This window comes from Pteronotus mesoamericanus, unplaced genomic scaffold (genome assembly GCF_021234165.1).
Source record: "Pteronotus mesoamericanus isolate MK-2021 breed Mesoamerican mustached bat unplaced genomic scaffold, CSHL_Meso_final contig_116, whole genome shotgun sequence".
NCBI lineage: Eukaryota > Metazoa > Chordata > Mammalia > Chiroptera > Mormoopidae > Pteronotus > Pteronotus mesoamericanus.
Window position 1 is genome coordinate 34,915,601 of NW_026555027.1, and position 21,041 is coordinate 34,936,641.

The 21,041-nt window shown below is 38.1% G+C and overlaps 1 protein-coding gene across 1 annotated transcript in view; it reads right to left on the reverse strand.

Moving 5' to 3' along the window:
* Window positions 1–21,041, reverse strand: part of SPATA16 (spermatogenesis associated 16) — a 182,005-nt gene that overhangs the window by 69,206 nt on the left and 91,758 nt on the right. The window contains exon 4 of the mRNA XM_054577053.1: window positions 487–571. Coding sequence (XP_054433028.1) covers window positions 487–571 — 85 coding nt within the window. The remainder of the gene's footprint in view (window positions 1–486; window positions 572–21,041) is intronic.

Sequence of the window (21,041 nt, forward strand, 5' to 3'; positions counted from 1 at the left end):
CAAACCCACAATTTAGGTAGGTGCCCTGACCAGGAATCGACCTCACAACCTGTAGGTTATGGGTCGGTGCTCCAACCAAGTGAGCCACACGGGCCAGGGCTTTCCTTTATTTTATAATTGGTATTACTTCTAGCATCTGCTTTTACAGGTCATGGATCACAAAGAATCTATGAAAATACAAAGTTCATACTTTAAAGGATCATGTCATTATAGCAGGATGCCTGGGAAAACAGTTCCTGGGATGTCTAAAATGTATATTGGGTTGTAAAACTGAAAAATGGGCCAAGGGTTAACAACTTAGAATTTTGCCCTTAAAATTAGTTTCAGAAAATCTAGTTCATTATAAATATACTACTACTGAGTAGTGTCCTTCTGACGGATATGCCCACAGCTACCCTTTTCAGCAGTCTTTTAAGCACCAGTCCTTCATTTTGATTCTAAAAATGAGATGGGTTCCTCCTTCCTAGTGGGGACATCAGTTTTTACCTGCCAATACAGTTTGATGAGCTTGCTTATACACTGCTCACTTCCTCCAAAAAGCCAGAACATGTAGTCAGCAATCATGGCACTCCTAAGAACAAGGACAGATTTTTTAAAAAACAAATTTATAGGACAAAAGGAAAACCATAGCAGGCAGTATATATAAATACTGAAGAAGAAAATTCTGTAATACATAAATTTGACTGGACTAATATTAAGCAAATCGTAAGGCACCATTTCCAATGTAGAAAGTAATATCTTTTTTAAATCCTCACACAAGGATAAGTTTTATTGATTTTGGAGAGAGACAGGGAGAGAGAGAGAAACATTGATCAGTTACCTCTGATATGTGCCCTGACCCGGATCGAACACACAACCCAGGTATGTACCCTGACTGGGAATCGACCTGCAGCCTTCTGGTGTATGGGGACAACACTCCAGCCAACTAAGCCGCCTCCTGGCCAGGGCAGTTTTTTTTTTTTTTTTTTTTTTTTTTTTAATAGCTAAACTACCACTATAAGGGAAGCAACTAGCCATTTATCTTCTAGAATTTGTTCGTTTGTTTGCCCAGTGTAAGAACGGTATTTAAAGACGATGAGAGAATGCTTTGTTTTGGTTGCCTCTTACTAAGCTTCAAAACATTTAGACTGTAACATATTTTATGGACTTTAAAATGCCTTTAAACTTAGCATAGCATTATAGCTAACTATTATATACTGGTAACATTTAAGCACATCTCAGGCTTTACCTGAGTTAAAGATCATTCACCTCTGATTAAATTAGCCTCCTTAAAATGGAAAATAAAAAAAATTTCAATTCTACAAACACTTCTCTCCCCAAATACTTTGTGTTTAATTGAATTGGTCTTAGTGTCTAGTATGTACAACCACTACATTAGTCTTATTAAGCTGAGGGGATATTAGAAACTATTGTGCAATGGATATTAATTCATTGCTTAGCATCCTTTGAAAAAACAGTTTATTTTTATGATTGTTTCTCTGCTAGGCCTCTCTATTTCTTTTCTCCAGAGATTCCAAATCCAATTAAATGTGACTAGAAGTAATTCCAAATTGTCACGTTAACCAATTAAACATATAATAATCCTGTGTACCTAATCACTAGTACCAAAAGTTTATTTATATAAGTAGAGCTATCACTGCATACCCCTGAATGTTTTTCTTATCTTTGCCCGCAGATATGTGTTGTTTCTTGACATTATTCTAAATTGAATTAGAAATTTTCTTTCCCTAAATGTAGGTTGTATAAGGCACAGCAGCTATAAACTCACTATGGTACTATGTAGAAAGAATTAAAATGTTTAGATTCTTGCTCAGAACAGAGAAAAATTGAGACTTTAAAAATTAACAATGGGAAAAAAACCATTTGGCGGATTGTTCAGTTCAGTATTTTTCTTTTCACATATGCAGTATTGGAAAGAAGCCGTCCATTGACATTTCAAAATAAATGACAATAATTTAAGAATAACTAATCTTTTAATAATCCTTTTATATTTTCAAAGCTCTACTTTAATAAGATAAAGGGAGCTAGGAGGTTTTGATGCTGTGTGGATATGTATGGGGTAGCAAACAAGCTATAAAAATCATAGACGAGAGAGTGGCAAAGTGAATTTCAAACATTTGAATTGTGATAGAAACACATGGAAAATTTTTCTTCCCATGACTACCTAACATGAAAGCCTCCTTGATATGTAGGCACCTGTTACCTAACAGAAATCCATTTAATAAATTTTGCATTGAGAAAATTTGTAAAAAAATCTTCATGAAAAAATCAATCAATGAAAAACCTCACTTTCAAGCACAGCATACACTGTGTTTACAGGAGTTGGGTGCTCTTAGGTGAACTACTGACTGCATTCTGATTCCTCCTTCCCTTGAATGCTGAATGTGGCTCAACAAACATTGTTTAACAGGATGGCAGCCATTAGATAAACAGAGGTGGGCAAATGTTTCCTGTAAAGGGGCAGATAATAAATATTTCAGGCTTTGCAAGCCATGTGATCTCCTAACAACTCAGCTTTGTCTTTCAGAAGCAGCTGTAAACATATGAATGGTGCTGTGTTCCAGTAAGACTTTATTTCCAAAAACATATGCAGGGCCAGATTTGGCAGAGTTTGTCTAACTCTAAGATAAACAAATTACTATGTTGAGCAACTGGTGGCAAGCCTTGGTGTAATTGTGAGCCAATTGTCAGAAACCAACTTCTATACCTCCCAGCCACAGGCCCTTAAATATTTCAGTCTCCTGTTTTCTCTTCTGAGACAATGTACGCATTGTACCTAAATTACTGTTCAGAGTTCAGGAAAGAAGCTTTACAATTTTGAAACATTTTAAGAAAAGTAAAAGATATCCTGGCTCATCGACCCAGTGGCTTGAGTTAAGTAAAAGCTAAATTGATAGTTTCTTTTATGATAGTGAGTGTCATGCTCGCATTGGAACAATTGTGAAAGAAAAGGAAAAACCACCAGCGTGAGTTTCTAGGGATTGCCTGCATTTTTAATGCTTCTGGTGCTTTGGTTTTGAGTTTACAAATGTACATTTAGACTTTTTAATATTTTTATTATTATTTTCTGAAATTTACTTTTTCTGTAATGATGTGTTGTTAAATTGCTACGTTCTTAAGTATGATTTTATTACATTTGGCAGCTCAAGTCTTTTTCCAAAGGAACACCTCTTCAAATTTAAATTGAGACTGGGTAAAAAAGGTGAAGGGATTGAGAAGCACAAACTGGCAGTTACAAAATAGTTACAGGGATGTAAAGCCTAGCATAAGGAATATAGTCAATAATATTCTAATAACCGTGTATGATATCAGATGGGTCCTGGAATATCCGGGGGCGGGGGTGTGGGCGGGGATATGCTGGCAAATATACGATTGTCTAACCACTATGCTCCACACCTGAAACGAGTACAGCATAATGTTGAATGTAAACTGTAATTGAAAAAAAAAAAGAGAAAGGAAATGAGTGAGGAATTAAGTTCCATTGAAATTTGTTACCTGTTCTCAGTGAAGCACAATTATTATAACAGTAAAATGGTAAGTTATGGAGTTTCCTCAAAAAATTAAGAATAGAGTTACCATATGATCCAGCAACTACTCTTCTGGGTATCTACTCAAAAGCATTTTTATTTGCAAAGACATATGCACCCCTATGTGTTTGATAGCATTAGTCTCAGTGGCCAAGACCTGGAAACAGCTGGAATGTTCTTCAGTAGCAGATTGGGTAAAGAAGATGTGGTATGTATATACAGTGGAATACTACTCAGCCATAAGAAAAGATGAAATACTGCCATTCGTAACAAACATGAGTGGACCCCGAGAATATCATGCTAAGAAATAAGTCAGACAGAAAAAGTTAAAAATGATGATTTCACTCATATGTGGGATATAGAACTCAAAGTAGCAAATAAACACAAAGGAAAAACAAACAAAAACCTATAGACACAGACAGCAGTATGGTGGTTAACAGAGGGAAGGGGATGGAGCAATAGTGAAGGGTAAAGAAAGTCAAATATATGGTGACAGAAGGTGATTTGTTGTTGGGTAGGCGATATACAACGCAATATGATGATCATGTACCATAGAAATGTACACTTGAAACCCACCTAATCTTATTAACCAATGTCACCCCAATAAATGTCATAAAAAGACAAAAAAGAAAAAAATCTACCGGTATTAAATAATGAAACATAGTTTCATAAAGCTATGCGTTTGTGGAGGTGTTTTTCTTAAGTATCATTATTTCTTTCAATACCTGGCAGAAAACTGTGTTCATATTAGAAACACAGTTTAGACTATAGTTGTTTCAAGCCTGTTTTCTTCCTGATGGAAATGGGAGTCACACCCTTACCATCCACCTTCCTGTGTCTGGTTCTCTATCATAGCTCTGCCCTACAGCTTAGCCTGTATGAATCAGTATAAAAATCAGTGGAAGAACATGGAAAGAGCATGGGAATAGCACTATATCATGCAATATTTGTGAGGAAAGAGGCAGGTGGGCCTTTTTTTTCCTTTTTAAATTATGCTGAATTTATAATCAACTCAGAGCATCTACAAGGAGTCTAGTACCTGTGGGATCCTGGTTCTGGCTGACTCACCTCATGTGTCAATGTAAATAGTGACCTATCATTCTTCCTATTTTCCTTTAGCTATCTCTGTTTACTTTAGGCCAATATCCTGGATGCTCCTCAATGTGATTCAGTGCTGCTTCTAAATATTCTTGTTTCATTGTCATTATTCTATTCAACTTACTTTCATTAATCTACAGAATGTTGTAGCTGCACTGGAACTGCATGATCATATTAGCCAAACCTTTTAAATTGACAGTTGATGTTTTAATTTCTGTCAGTTTTGAGGCATTAATAAATGCTAAGCACCATGTTAAGCTCTTTGCATAGCAGAATGTGAACCCAACCCGCCCACACTTCTGCACCAGACCTCATCCTAGCTTGCAAACCCATGGAAACTGCTTCAGTAACATTCTCTCTCTCTGTCTCCTTCCTTCCTCCCTTCCTTCCTCTCTCTCCCTCTCTCTTCTTCCTCCCTCCCTTCCTCCTTCCCTCCCTCCCTCCTTCCCTCTCTTTCCTTCCTTCCTTCCTTCCTTCCTTCCTTCCTTCCTTCCTTCCTTCCTTCCTTCCTTCCTTCCTTCCTCCTTCCTTCCTTCCTTCCTTCCTTCCTTCCTTCCTTCCTTCCTTCCTTCCTTCCTTCCTTCCTTCCTTCCTTCTTTCCTTCTTTCTTTCTTTCTTTCTTTCTTTCTTTCTTTCTTTCTTTCTTTCTTTCTTTTCTTCTTTTTCTTTCTTCTTTATCTCTTTCTTTCTTTCTCTCTCTCTCTTTCTTTCTTTCTCATTGTCTCTTTCTTCCTCCCTCCTTTCCTCTTTCCCTCCCTCCCCTTTTTCCTTCCTTCCTTCCTTTTTTTTTTTTTGCCTTCTTTTCTTGGATCCTTTCTACCAGCACACAAAATGCTGTTCTTTTTACCACCGTAAAACAAAACATCTTAAGACTTCTCTTGATCTACTTCCCTTCTAGTTACCATCTTAATTCTATCCTTTTCTACAAACAAATAAACAAAAAACCTCCCTGAGAAAGCTGTGTGCACTCCTTATCTCTAATTTCTCTATCCTGAACTCACTTCAGCAAGGTTCTCATTCCTTTCCCCTTACTGAAACTGCTCTTGTCCATGCTTATCAAAGCTTCCATGCTGCACAATGCAGCAGTTAAATCCTCAGTCTTCATTCTACATGCACTCCGAGTGCACACGATGCAATCACTTGTTCCTGCCTCCTGTGTACACTTCCTCACTCGGCTCCCGCAGCTCCTGTCTTTTCAGCCTCCTGTGTTGGTATCTCATCTCCCTGGATTCCTACCTCTGGAGTGCCCAGGGCACAATGCTTGGACCCTTTCACTTTCTTTCTGTGCTCAATCCCCAGCGATATCACAGGTTTCAGGGTTTTAAGTGTCATTGGTGGGTTGACTGCTCTTCTATTTATTCCGAGTTTAAATCTCTTCTTGGATCTCTGGACTCTTACAGAGGATGCTTTCCCATCATCTCTGCTTAGATATGTGAAATTCAAAAACAGACACCACCTTGAAAATTCCCTGAGCAGATCAAACCAGCTTAGCCATACAAACAAAGCTTAATCTAGCTTATTTTGCAAGGCTAACTTGATGGTGGGTCATGTCTTGCTTGTGCCTTTGGAAATCATAAGCGAAACTTCAACTGTTTTTCAAGGTTGATATGATGCAACAACTGACCAATTCCTTATCATTTAAAAAATTCTAATATTATAACCAATCACTGTGCAGAATAAAAAGTCACTGCTTTGTCACTATATCAGCTGCTTTATAACAATACACTCCTGAGCCTCATTCCAAGTTTTGGTTTCAGTGCTCGCAGTTTGCAAACTATCATTTTGGTGTGTACACAACAAATTTTTACCAATTACTACCACTTCAGTGATTCATTGAATTTAACTTGCCTGTTTCTGAACCTTTGACAGATACCTAATATTTCCATACCTGAGATGCTGATCCTCCTTACTTCCCCTTCCCAGTCCCTAGTTGTCTTCTCTATCTATTCAATTTCTCAGCAAAAAAAAAAAAAAAAAAAAAAAAATCGTCGAGTCTTCATTGACTTCTCTCTTTTGCTCAGATTTCCTGTGAATGTAATGTTTCTATCCAATCTAAGATAGAATTCTGGTCAGGTTACCTTTGACCTATATCAGAATCCTGCCACTCCTCGCCACCTGCAGCACTGCCATCTGGTCCATCAGGTCTCACTTGGACTATTCCAACAGACTTCAAACTGGATTCCCTGCTTCCCTATCTGTCTATTCTCAATGCAGAAGACAGAATGATCTCATCACAATCAGTGTGCTGGAGCAGGACACTGCTCTGCTTCAACTGCAGAGGCTACTTATCTCAACTAGAGTAGAAATTAGTCTTTAAAATGGTATTTGTGTCCTATTCCGTTTCGTCACATGTTGCTCCTCTGATCTCATTACCTCCTTATTCTGATCCAGACAAACTGTCCACCTTGCTGTTCCACAAAAAGAACAGGCACACCATTCTAGGCCTCTGGGATTTCGCACTTATCAGGCCTGTCCTAGAATGTTCTTTCTCTAGACACTGCTTGACACTCCTGGTTACCTCCTTCAGGCCTTTATTGGGTGTTATTTTCGCAGGGAGGACTACCCCGACACACTCTTGCTTTTTACTTTACCCACAGTACTTATCACCATTCCACACAGTGTGTATTTTATTATTCATTTTTGTAGTGTTCATTGCTATCTTCCTCTAAGGCAAGGATTGGCAAACTGTGGCCTGTAGGTCAAATCTGGTATGCCACCTGTGTTTTTAAATAAAGTTTTAATGGAACATAGCAATGTTCACTCATTTGTGCATCATTTATGTACTGTCTATGACAGCATTTTGTGCAACAGTGGCAGAGTTGAATAGTTACAAGAGACTCTATGGCCCGCCAGGCCTAAAATATGCAGTATCAGCTCTTTATTGGATTGAAAACTCCTTGAACGCAGAGATTTTTGTGCTCAGAACAGTGGAAGTCACATGATAAATATTTATTCACTTAATGACCAAACATTGTTTTATTTATTTACTTAAACTAAAAAATTAAGTTCTTGTTACAAAGGACCTGAGGCCTACGGAGTTACATAGCTTATTGGAACCCTGACATCAGCAGTCTGGCTCCAGGGCTACCTCCCTGTCCACCTCTCGCAGATGCTTGTGTAGTGGGAGCTGCATGGGAATGGAGTGACAGGTGGACTTTGTCAGTTTAATTTGTCCAATAGAGAATCCGATGCAACACTAAGTCACATGAGAGCTGAACGAATGTTAATGGATGCTTATGTACTTATTACATAAATTAACTAGGAAAGGTACCAAGATGCACATTAGCCTAATATGTTGTATCTATAATTACCTTAGCACCATGTCTTCAGTCTTGTGTCAGTGATTATTAGTCCCCTGAAAGGAAGCTTATTCTTTTGATACTATATTTGAATTCCTTTTATAAAATTGTTTCTGAAGTCACATTTGATTTACTTAATACATCTGTTAAATATAAAAGGGTCAGAATCTGGCTTTTAAATATATATGCATCTAAAATAAAAGATTTTTATGTCATGAACTGAGCTTGTTGTGAATCAAATTGTATTCTTTTAGAATGGCAAATACATACTAAAAGAATTTGATGTTATTATTAATAAGATAGGTACTAGTTTTGTCTTCTAAATTAATACCATAAAAGGATCATGATGTGTAAGGATATTCAAGCTGGATGATTTCACACACTGAATATTTCAAAACAGACTGTGTAGTTCTAGGGGTATGTGAATATACTATTGACATTTCTCAAGGCCTATGTACAGATTAAAAATTTACAACATTTTACTCAGTGTGGCCACATGGTGGTGTAAAACAATAAGATATGGGTAAACAAAAGAAAATCACAGCACCCACTCAGCTCTGTGGTCTCATCCGGCTGACTGGCTGGGACCTTGAAAAGTCATTCCGTTCCTCACCTTGCCTTTAGGCAGGATCACACTTAAACCTTTCAAATGAGACTGATGAGAATCTATTCTGTTTTAAAGATCCCCACAGAAGGACAGTGCTTTGCTTTCCTCACTGATTCCAGAGTTTCATAGCCATAAATAGCATCTTCCGCAGCTCTAGTCTGCAGGTTTCAGTGCTCTCTCCAGTGTTAATTCAACACTTGGAGACAGTACTCTCTGAAGAGGGGTAACTACATATCTGCACAATAATTTATTGATCTTCTCTCTCCTAGGTTAATTAATTAAACTCACTTGCTTTAGTCTTTCTCCATGGGTCCCCTTTTCTAGACACTAGTCAGTTTCATGATTGTCTTTTCAATTTGTTTAAGTTCCTTCTGATCTTTTTTCTACAATGGGAAATTAACCTCTCCCAAGAGTCTAAGAATAATCTTACGTCTTTGCATGCAGCTATTTCATTTATGTAACTGGTATAGGTACTTCTTAAGAGTATGTCTATTGGATAGTTGTTACTATAGAATCCTTCCTTATTATCAACAGATTTAAGAGGTTATTTCTTTTCTCCTGTACTTAAAAAAGCTCAAGAACACACATGTACCATGTTATTAATTTTAGATGAATTTATATTGATGCAAAGTGTATATTATTTTTGAATACAAATACATACTAATATTAAAGAGTTTGTATTCTGACCAGAAGTAGAGCTAAATGCAAATTCACTCAAGCTAACACACACACACACACACACACACACACACACACACACACACACACAGAGCATCTTTTCTTCAGCTCTCATATTTTCCACACAGCAATCAGCCACAATGATCTTTTAAAAAATTTAAATGTAAATTACCTCAAATAACATCCAAGCTCCTACTGTGGCCCACTATTCTCCTAATAGGCTGCCTTTGTTTTTCTCATCAACACATTTTCCCTCACCCTCCAGTTGAGTGTGGCTTATTCAGTTACTAAAGCAAATAAGAATTTTCCTACCTGGAAACATTTGTGTATGTGGTTCCTTGTGCCTCAGATTTATTCCTTCAATTTTTCATCTGGCTGCTCCTTCTCAAGATTTGGGTCCTAGGCCTGTGTTGTCCAATATGGCAATCACTAGCCATATGTGGCTATTTATATTTAAAGGAATTAAAATTAAAATTAAAAATTCAGTTTCTCAGGTACACAAGGCACATTTCAAGTGCTCTGTAGCCACATGCAGCCAGTGGCTGCTATACCAAATGACACGAAACATCTCCATCAGCACCCGGGCCCTACTTACAGCACTGCTCTCGAAGCCGTGCTGTCTCAGAAGCCTACCATTAACCTGCCTCACAGAAAAGCCGGTCTGTATTAGGTGCTTGTGATGGTCCATTTTATATGTCACCTTAACCAGGCTATGGTTTGCTCATATATTTGATTAAATATTAATCTGGGTGTTTCTGTCGGGTTGTTTCTGGGAGATATAACATTTGAATCTATAGACCGTGTAAAGCGCATTGCCGTCTCCAGTGTGGATGTGACTTATCTCATCTGTTGAAGGGCTAAAGAGAACAGAAAGCCTGAGTAAGGGACATTTCGCTTTCTGATTGTCTTTGAACTAAGACATCAGTCCTCTCTTGCCTTTGGATTCAGACTGGAGCCAGAACTTATACCCTCAGGTCTCCAGGTTCTCAGGCCTTTGGACTTAGACTGGAACTCTGTCCCTGGCTCTTCTGAGTCTCCAGTTTGCTAACTACAGATTTTAGAACTTCTCAGCTTCCATAACTGCATGAACCAATTCCATATAGATAGATAGATAGATAGATAGATAGATAGATATAGATATCTATGTATCTATATCTCCTATTGGTCTGTTTCTCTGGGGAACCCAGACTAAACCAGTGTTCAGTACTTTCTACCTGCTTTTGCTTATACTTTGCCCTGGTCACCCTCTCCTCCCACTCCATACCCCGAGTCATTTGATGTCCATCCGGAGGCTGAGCCCCTACAGTGCTTCGGGTCTGTCATTTCAGCAGTTGATGGGCATTGAAAAAGTTACAGTTTGGTTTCTAGACCAAGCCTCTACCTTTTGCAGGTCAAATCTAGTTACTGTGTTGTTGTCTTGATTTTATTTTCTGGTTTTGACTGTTACTGGGGTTCTAGCCATGCTTGTTCTTGCAAGATTGTTCAAGAATCAATGAGGGTTTTTTTTTTTGAAGTTCAGTGCCTGCCTTCACTACTAGTCTGGTTTCAAACATTGCCTGTTTCAATATTCTCGATTGAAAACAACAGCCAACAACAGTAATAGCATCACTATTAATATTTATAACAGCAGCTAAAATTTACTGTGTGATTACCATGTATATAGTATTTAACATCTCATGGAATTCTTAAAACCAACAGATGAAATAAGGAAACTGAGGCTCCTCAAATAGAGGAGGCCAATTTTTCAAAAAGTCGGTGGTAGGGTCAGGATTCAAGTAAATATGTTTGTCACCAAATTTTGGCTTCTTAACCATAATTCTATGTTGCTTACATATTGCCACCGTTTTTCTGTGCCTCTTTTACGAAACTCCATTATTTTTTGTTGGACTTCCCTGATATAATATCTTGACAAACTATTGACCACAGGTGTACTAGCAGGGGAGTTTATTATTATTGCATATTGATGTGCAGTTCTTTCTCCCTGTCCCCATCCCATGCTTGTCTCACCACCAGGCAAGTCTTCTTCTTGGTCAGGCTTATTAATCTGACACCATGTACTTTTCTTTTCCTGGCCATGTCAAAAGAAGTACTAGTATTTCTATAGGAAAATATGCTTGTATGTGTGGTTGAAGAAGCCTAGATGAATAGGGATCATCTCATTACATATGGAGCTTTGATTTTATTTTTGATTATTATTTTTTTCCTGTGTGGAGTCCACAAATGTGGTTCTCAAACTTATTAACAACTGTTTATGCTTGTACAATAAGCAGGGTTTGGAGTCATGGCATGATGAAAAAGTGTATGAGCTGCCGATTTTTGACTATTCATATGGTAGCCATATTTGAAAAGAATAACAAAAAATAAGGCCCTTTTATAGACAAAGAACTATGCAAATGTTAAGTACATAGTGGTAACTAAGAAATACAGAGTATAGAATTGTAAAGGGGGAAATAATTACTTTTGGGTCTAATGGACTGAATCAGTGCTGAGACCTGAAAAATGGTTAGCATTAATTTTAAAGTGATGATACAGAAAAGAGATTAATTAATTAATTTTTTACCAGAGACATAGCACATGGAAAGGCATCGAAGATGGAAAGCGTTAATGCAGAATCTGAGGAGAGAGACAAAGTGTTTGTATAAAAGAAGAGAGGGAGGAAAGGCCAGACAGTCATATTCGTGACATTTTATTACAGGCCTTGGATTCCAGGCAGATGAGTTTGGACTCTGTTGTGTAGAGACTGGGGCACAATTGACAGATTTTTGGCAGGGAGAGTAACATGGGAACTTTTTGTTTTAAAATCTCAGCTGTCTGGATTCCATGTTGAGGGAGGACCTCTAAGGGACCTTTCACAGACAGTGACAGCCTCTCACAGTACTTGGAATATTCTAGGGGTGTCTCTACTTTGCTTTTTAGGCATGGGTCCTTTTTAAGCATTGTCCTTTGATATCTGGACCCCACTTGTTCTCCAGGATGAAGAAGAGGGTGTGGGGGATCTCTCTTGTATGTTCTGATAGAGCATATAGATATAGAAAGGGGCTTGGGTACATGTTTTTAAAGTCTCATATCTACATACTTCACAAATTCATTTACTTTACAAACATGGAGGGCCTAAGGTGAATAAATGATCTCTTATCATTAAGGTATAATGTGGAGGCAAACATGCACAAAGATAATTCTATCACAATGAATAAAGTAAAATAATTGATATATGCACTAACACAGCTGAATCAGTAGTGTGTTCAGGGAGGGAGACATAGAGGAGATGAGCACACGGCTCAGCCTAAAATATTGAGCAGGATTTAGCCAAGCCGATGGAGAATAATACTGAGAAGGGCATTGTAGGCATAGAGTACAGCTTGGATACAGAGCACATGGAAGAATTTAGAAGCCAGATGTGAGATTCTAACAGTACAATGTTGAGTTTACAAGGAAATCACTCTATACGGAGGTTAGGAGGAGGAGAAAGAGTGGGAAACCCCACTAAGGCCATCTTTCTGAATTTAAGGTAGGAGAGGGAGGCAAGGAAAAGTCATGACGGAGGTTGGAATTTAAGTACATGGGTAGTTCTGTGATTTAGAGAGAGAAATTTGGCACCTCTCAGAAGATGCATTTGAGAGTAAGAAGCCTGGAGGTACGAAGTCATTGTAGGAGTTCTGAGTGACAATGTGTGAGCCTACGCTAGGCAGTGAAGGTAGACAAGTAGGAAATTGAGACATTGGTACCATTCCTAAGGACAGTCAAATGCCAAAGGCATACAACATGGAACTTGAGCCCTTAAGGATGGTAATAGTCTAGGCCCTGTGGTGAGCCTGTCAGACAGTAGGGGCAGTTTCTAGTGATCATGTCCTGTTAATCTTATGAGAAAAGAAAAACCTAGAAATGAATTCTTTCCATTTCCAGATGACTGAACTAATATCTTTTTCTCAAAGAAATTATAAGTAATGAGAAAACAATGATATATTTGGCCTGAAGCCAACAGTGTAGCCCTTAGGGGGAGCCTAATTGATGTCAGAGACCCTCATCAAGTTAACTAATGTGCTGTCCTGACTCTAAAGAGCATTGATGGAACCTGGTAAACCTGAGAAGCTTTATTAGGGTTTGTTCTTGAAGGTTTTCTTCTGGAATATTCTTCTAGGGAACATTTCTAGAGACCAGTCTCCGGCTCCACCCCAGCCCCAGGTCACTTTCGTGTGACCAAGAATTGAGGCCCCATCCTTGGAACATTGCTTCACCAGCAGAGGGCAACCTCACCTTTGGTATATGTACAATAAAAATCCAGAACACAGGTATCTAATCTTGAGCATAATCTTAAAGTTCATCCAACTCCTTGTGGGGTCAAAAGAAGGGGAAAGATTAGGAAAAAACAAAGAATGCCATCACGAAAAATCAAAGAAGGTCATCTGGAAGAGGGACAAAAGAGAGAGTCTGGCTGTGTAAAAACAGGCAATCCTGAATCTAATTTTGCTTTTGTACCAGCAGTCTCTCCAGCCAATATGAAATGTAAAGCAGTTGGAAAGAAGAAACAGAGCAGAAAATAAACCCATTCACAGCAGAGGAACAGCTTACAGCAAGTGTAGCCAGAACTAACTGTGTTGTTACACTCTAGAAAGAAGGAAAAATTACGGTTTTACTGCTTGCCATTCCATCTCCTGATCTATGATTGGATAGGAAAAGTCTCAGGATATAGAGAGATTATACAGTCTGATAAAACGTCTTGATTTTTGAGCATATCATGGACTGCTGCTTATTTCTCAAGAGTCTGAGACCTCCAGGTAAAGAGGAAGAGCATGAGGAAAAGGAGGAGAGCTAGATACCAATATGGGAAAACTGGTCGTCTGGGAGATGTTATCGATTTTCCAACAGAATCCAAGTATACATACACTGTGATGGGGTGATCAAGGCAAGGCTTGAGACACCCATTAAAGCACAGCTTCCTGACATAATGTACATTTAATGGTTATTCATTTTTTTTCTAATAAAATAAAACCAAATAAGAGAGTAATGTGACTTACTACATCTGATTTTTTAAAACTTTATTTATTTATTTATTTATTCACAGAGAGAGGGGAAGGGAGGGAGAAAGAAAGGGAGAGAAACATCAATGTGCAAGAGAAGCTGATCAGTTTCCTCTCACACACGCCCCAACTGGCCCGCAACCCAGGCTTGTGCCCTGACTGGAATCTAACTGGTGACCTTTCAGCTTGTGGGACGACACCCAACCCACTGAGCCACACCAGTCAAGGCAATATATCTGAATTTTTAACAGAATGGAAGTAGGTTTCATTTTCAGTGTTTCTCAATAGCGATTACTCTTGGCAATTTTAGGTAGTTACACTTTGTGTCTTGTGGGACCATCCTGTGCATTGCGGGAGGCTCAGCATTTCTGGGTTCACATTCTACACGCCAGTTACTTGCCAGTTACTTGCCAGTTACAACCGAAACGCCCCCAGTCATTTCCCATGAGATGAAAAGGGGCTGAAAACCACTCAGATGTTTACAAAGGTTCTGAAGGGAATCATAAGCACTTTAAAGGCTGGTGATACAGATTTCAAATATTATTTTGGTTGAGTTTTACTTCATAACCTTTCTTAGTCGGCCATATTGTCAAGAGCATTTTTCTTTTCAATCTTGAGCAGAACAAGTTTTTGGCTTCCAAATGGAAAAAAGACAAGCCAGAAAAACACTGCCCAATGCTCACAAAGTATGTATATCTTACAAAAGATGTCCTGAAGTTTACTAATCGTAGTACCAAATGGGGAAAGAGAAAAGGGAAGGGGGAAGCATTGTTTGCTTGGTCCTACATGAAGGCTGAACCTAAGCCATGGAGTCATGCTTCTTACTCTTTTGTGATATGCTTGACCTTGGATAAATCACTTAATCCTAACATTCTATGGTCCAGCTTTAGTATGGAGATGATTTTAATAATACCTATATTCTGAAGGGGTATGTGTATGTAAGAAATATTATATGCAAAATAATTTGAAACCTATAAAATAATCCACAATGTTTAGGTTGACAGAATTATTATTAAAATTATTTTTGTCAACCTGAAAAGGAAGGTAGGGATGATGAGTCAGAAGTTGGGTCAAATGTTCTCAACTCAGGCAAGCTGGTGTCTGTGCTGGAGAACAGGGATGGTGAAAGATGGTCAGAATCAGTTGGATGCAGAGCAGGGAGAGCTTATATCTGGGGACTGTTTTTTTTTATTAACATAAGCAAAACTATTACATGGGACACTTAAGATCCAAGGTCAATTGGATATTTAAAATAATTTATATGTAGCAGTTTCAATTTAATCCAAATAGGAGAACCACAAAAACAAAACACCACCGTCATCACTAACAACAAACCTTTTTTTTTTTTTTTTTTTTGTGTGGAAATCCCCTGAAGATACAATAGTTTGTTTTCCAAGTGTTAACTGTTCACTGATAGAGGACTGGCTGACTTTTATAAGAGAACAGAGGGCTATAAAAGCAACATTTAAACATTTGCTGGGTTTTATGAATGATATATATTCAGGGTAGACATTAGGCAAAATTATCATTTGTTCAAATTTGCCCTCTCACTTTTCCAGACGTCTTTAAACAGTTTATGCTGTTGCACTGTACACCTGAAACTAACACAAAATAATATTGACTGTAAACTGTAATTGAAAAATAAAATAGAAAAAAGTTTATGCCTTTGTTCTGGCGTCCCTTTTCTTTTTCTCCAATGAACCCCAGTTGTGTTCTGGCAGCCAATGATCCCCACAGCGAAACCCACCTTTGCCTGGCCTCAGGTCACTATCGCAAGATTCCACTTCTCCCTTTCTCATTACTTTCCTTCACTGAAGCATATCCATGCTTCCTCTAAATTTTTCAATGCAACAGTACATCTAGAGATAAATAGGCAATTTGTAAGGCATCAAAAAATCCCTGCCCCCCAAATGTTCCTCTCAATGACATGAAGTGCCATAAAATGACACAGCAGTCACTTCTTTAGGTTGAGGTATTAAATGGTATTGCACATTCATGTTTTCTCACAAGGTAAAGGCATTATAGTTCATTAATAGTTTGGAATAAATTATTTTAATCAAATTAACAGAGAGACAATACAGCATACAGATGGAAAATTCAGACACTGCAGCTAAATTCTCCACTTGTTATCTGTATGAATTTGGACAAGTTACTTAGCTTCTCTGTGACTCACTCTCCTAATATAACCATGAGGATAATAGTAGTTGCTAACCTGATAGGATTGTAAAATGTTCTATTATATGGAATGCACATTGAGCCATGCTTGATACTGGGATGTGCTCAGTAAGTGTTAACTCGCAAATTATTATTCTGCCCAGGCACTAACATTGATATTTAGAAAAGTGAAATGAACATGGCTTCATTGAGAAGCTTATATCCAAACAAGCTTATTTAGAATGCCTCAAAAGTGTATTGATTTTCTCATTGTTATTAAAGTTTTCTCTTGCATTAAAAAAAAACTTAAAGCCCCTTGTAACTAATATATGTAGTGTAGTTTTGTGAGTATACAACGAGAATGCCACTTTCTTGGTACAGCTTTCTTTAACCCCTATTATACTTAAACGTTCTTGTCTTCCACCCATCACAACAGATCACTTATAAATCTCTGAGAGTCCTTTCACTCGCCCTTGTAGATTAGCTCTTGGTATTCTTTACAGGCATCTCTGATATAGTATCATTTTATGGAGGGCAGGGATCACATCTCATTCATCATTATGTGTCACCCACCAGAGACTTGCACAGTGTAAGCTCTGGTTACTTGATTATCAAATGAATAAACAACTGAAAGATACATAAGGGCTGATATTTTAGAAGGGTTGCTTATTGCTGTATCCCAAGCTTCTAGTGACTGGCACATAGTAGCTGGTAAATAAATATTTAGTGATGATTTTGTTAAATGAAGGGAGGCACAGATGTGCTGTTAAAGTTAAAATGAGATTCTATATATGAAACCAAATTTTTCACTGAATTACATTAAATATTTTGAGATTTATTTCTCCAGAAAAGAAAATGTGCATTGGGGAAGCAAACTATGATGTATAAACTAGGACTTCGGCATCTCTTTGGATATATTTCTCTGTAGGTAGGGGAGGGTAGTAACACTTGTTACCCATTAGCTATATTCTTCTGAATCTAGCAATAACTACCACCTCATTCATTTACTTATTAATTCATCCAAAAGCTATTGACCATTTGGTTCATGAAGGACACTGTGATATGAGGCTGGAAAGATATACAAAGATGTTGATCACAGAGTTTATGACCGAGTAGCTGAAATAAAGTGCAATACCTTTGCCCACTGTGAATAAAGTGATGGGGTCAGCCAGTCCACTTCTAAGAGCAACTGCCTTGCCCATGCCCCCTGGTGGTGGAGCAGCTTTAGGTAATTCTGATCCACTTTTCTGATTGGACCAGAATGGGCAGTCAAGTTTTAGAGACCTAGGACATAACCCAGGACAGACATCTTGGCCCAAACATGCATGACTAGCAATCACAGATATATAAGAACCATAACATTCAAAAGAGAAACAGTAATTAGCAGGAGGAGAATGGAAAAGAAAAACAAAGCAATCTCTACCAGCCTAGGTCGCCTGTCCTTCACCTTTCTCTCCACGTTAGACTGCCTTAATGGATAAATACTTTGAGAGTTTTTTTAAAAGATTGTTCTGAGCAGGAGAAAACCTCATTGGACAGTGGTAAGCACTGTGATGCCCTCACTCTTGACTCCATGCTTTGTGTGACCGTCCCCCTAGATTTTTCCAAGATAGTTCTCATCTATGCCTGTTGTCCTGCGGTAATTAATAGGGCCCCTTTCACTATCAAAATTGGCATGGTTTAGATGATACATAATGTGGTTTCTTATGCTTCTTTCAGGGGAGATGTTTCAGAGCACAAATGCATGTTACACAGTCATCCTCCATGGTTAAATCCTGTCCAGAAAGCATCCACCCATGTACTATAAAAAATAGAGACATTTATTGAAGAAGATACAAGATACAGAAAACATTGTACATAGGACAATGATGCCTCAGTCCCCTTCTCAGTAGGCACCTTGGGACCTCACACAATTATCCCTACATCTCTTACACCGTTCAAAACACTCTGCAAAATCCTTTGTTGCCATTGCCATCAGCTGCTCCATTGTATTTTCCTAAAGCTCATCAACAGTCTGAAATCTCTTTCCTTTCAAAGGTGATTTTAGTTTTGGGAAAAGTCAAAAGTCACAGAGTGCCAAATCTGGTCTGTAGAGGGACTGCATCACCTGTGGATTTGCTGTTTTGCCAAAAAACTCTGCATGAGACTTGATGCACGGGTGGCGCATTGTTGTGATGAAGCTGCCATTCACCAGTGGTCCATAGCTGTGGCTGTTTTCATTGTACTGCATCTCAAATGATGAAGAACATTGAGGTAGTACTCCTTATTAATTGTTTGGCCTGGAAGGGTGTACTCATGATGGACAACACCTTCCCAATCAAAAACACAGTTAACATTGACTTGATCTTTCTGCGACTTTGCTGTACCTTCTTCAGGCACGGAGAACCAGGCAACTTCCATGGAAACCGCTGGGCTTTTGTTTCTGGATTGTAGCCGTAGACCTAACATTTATCTATCTCTAGTTATGACCTCCTTGAGGAAATATGGTTGATTGATGGTGGCTTGAATAAAGTCATTAGCAAATGCAACATGATGTTCCTTCTTCTTTGGTAGCAGAAGCTGCAAAATGAATTTTGCCATGATATGTTTCATGCCAAGATCCTGAGTCAAAATTTCGGACACAGTAGTTTTTGGAATCCTCAGATCAGCTTCTAGTACTTGCACTGTCAGTCACTGATTTTTGTTGATTTCAGCCTGTACATGTTCAACACTCTCAGGTGTTTTGCTTGTTATAAGTCTTTCAGAATGTGGATCACTTTCAACAGATTCCGACCAACTTTGAACCAAGCATTTGTGCCATGCTTTTATTTGTGCTGTACTCATTGCATTGTCCCTGAAAGCCTTCTGAATCTTTTGAATAGTTTCCATGGAGGAATGTTCAAGCTTAGCAAAAAATTTGATGGATTTGTTGCTCTACTTGCTCAGTCATTTTGAATGCAATGCTCACACAGTACACACGCTAATTCAATGGCATCCACTGCCCCCACTGACTAATACAGTGAAGTTGTCATTGTTCACACATGTGCATTCCAGTCCAAACTCCTTGGCTGCCAGGCTGCATAGGTGCCATGAAAACTGTTCTCGTTACATTAATGATGGCTGGACTTTTTCCAGACAGACCTGTTTAATACTCCCTAAAGTGAATTACTTATCTTATCTTTAGTAAGCTTGTAAACTCTTGAAGGGCAGGAATCTCATTTTCTGCTTCTTCTATTCCTTCTTTCTGGCAAGAGCTGATTATATAGTGGGCTGCAATAAATTCCAATTAAGTAATATTTAACTTTTTCTCTTACCAAAGATTCTATGGACAAAAATACATATATCAATACATGTGTGCTTTTATTCTATAAGATATACATTTTCTTAGAGAAACAAGTGTTTATCCTCAATACACTTGCTGGATGACTTTCTTATTGAATTTATGAGGAGATGTAATCAATAGGAGCCCTGATTTTTGCGCTGAAAAAGTGCTTTCCAAGTGTTCATTTTGTAGCTCACAACTTATAGATTAGTATAAAAAGCTGGTTAACAAATATTAAGATGTATTTTCACTACTTCACAGATTATGCAATACACACAAACAACTATATTAACATAAAGTAAAATTTCTATACACTGTTCCTAGATGAAAATAGAACACAAGCAGGGTTGAAGGGGGAGGTAAAAGAGGGATTCCAGATCTGAACAGCATAAGGAAAGTTATAGAGTTGGGAATTAAAAAGCTATGGAATTCCATATTCAAAGCAAACAACTATTTATTTACTGAGCACTTAATAGTGCAAGTTACATGTAGTGTTTGCATTGTTAAGCTTTGGGATAGAATACATGGAAGACTTAGAAGCCAGATGCTCGATTTTAACAGTAAAATGTTGAATTTGCAAGGTAAATCACCCTTTCACACTTAGGAGAAGGTTTTGCATTCTTGAACTGTTTCCTGGTATTGATTTTAGGAAAACTTTTACATTTCTTTTGGGGCACAGTACAAGTACAACCTCCATTTATTTAGATGTTTATTTGAAGGGGATTTAATGTAGGTGAGACAATGCTCTTTTTTTCTCCAAACTACAGTTTGCATGATGTTTATCTTATTTTTTATTTGTGTTTTTAATTTTGCAAGCAATAACAGCTGGTGAGTATTTTTTCATGTGAGTTGTTATTAAGAAAAGAAATAAACAGTACTGTAAGCATGAAGAAAAAATACCAGTTCACAGAAGAGTAGCCTGTGCAGTAAGAGCTTCTTAATAAAATTATAAATTTATCAAAAACCTAAAGAGAATGTATCCCTTGAAGGAATATGTGGTGTGTAAGATGTGTCTAAGGTTGGTAGGGGGAGTAGAGTCTAGGGGGACTAGGTACATTATAAGGATAAATATTCATGGTGAGTGTAGGGGAGACTCTGGTTTCTATTGCACCCATATAATCCACTTGATTTTTTGATAGAGCAAATTTAACAGCAACTCTGTTAATATACTGAGATGCTTCTACTACTCTGGGGATGATCGAATGTGAGACATAGGAAGTCTCAAGCCCCTGTACCAAGAGATCCATTTCCTCTCTTCCCGCCTCAGGCAAGGATTCTTCCCATCAAAGGGCTGGGCTTGCATCCCAAAGAGATAATGTGGTTCTTTGCTCCTCAGAGAAAAATGGGGATTTAGGAATA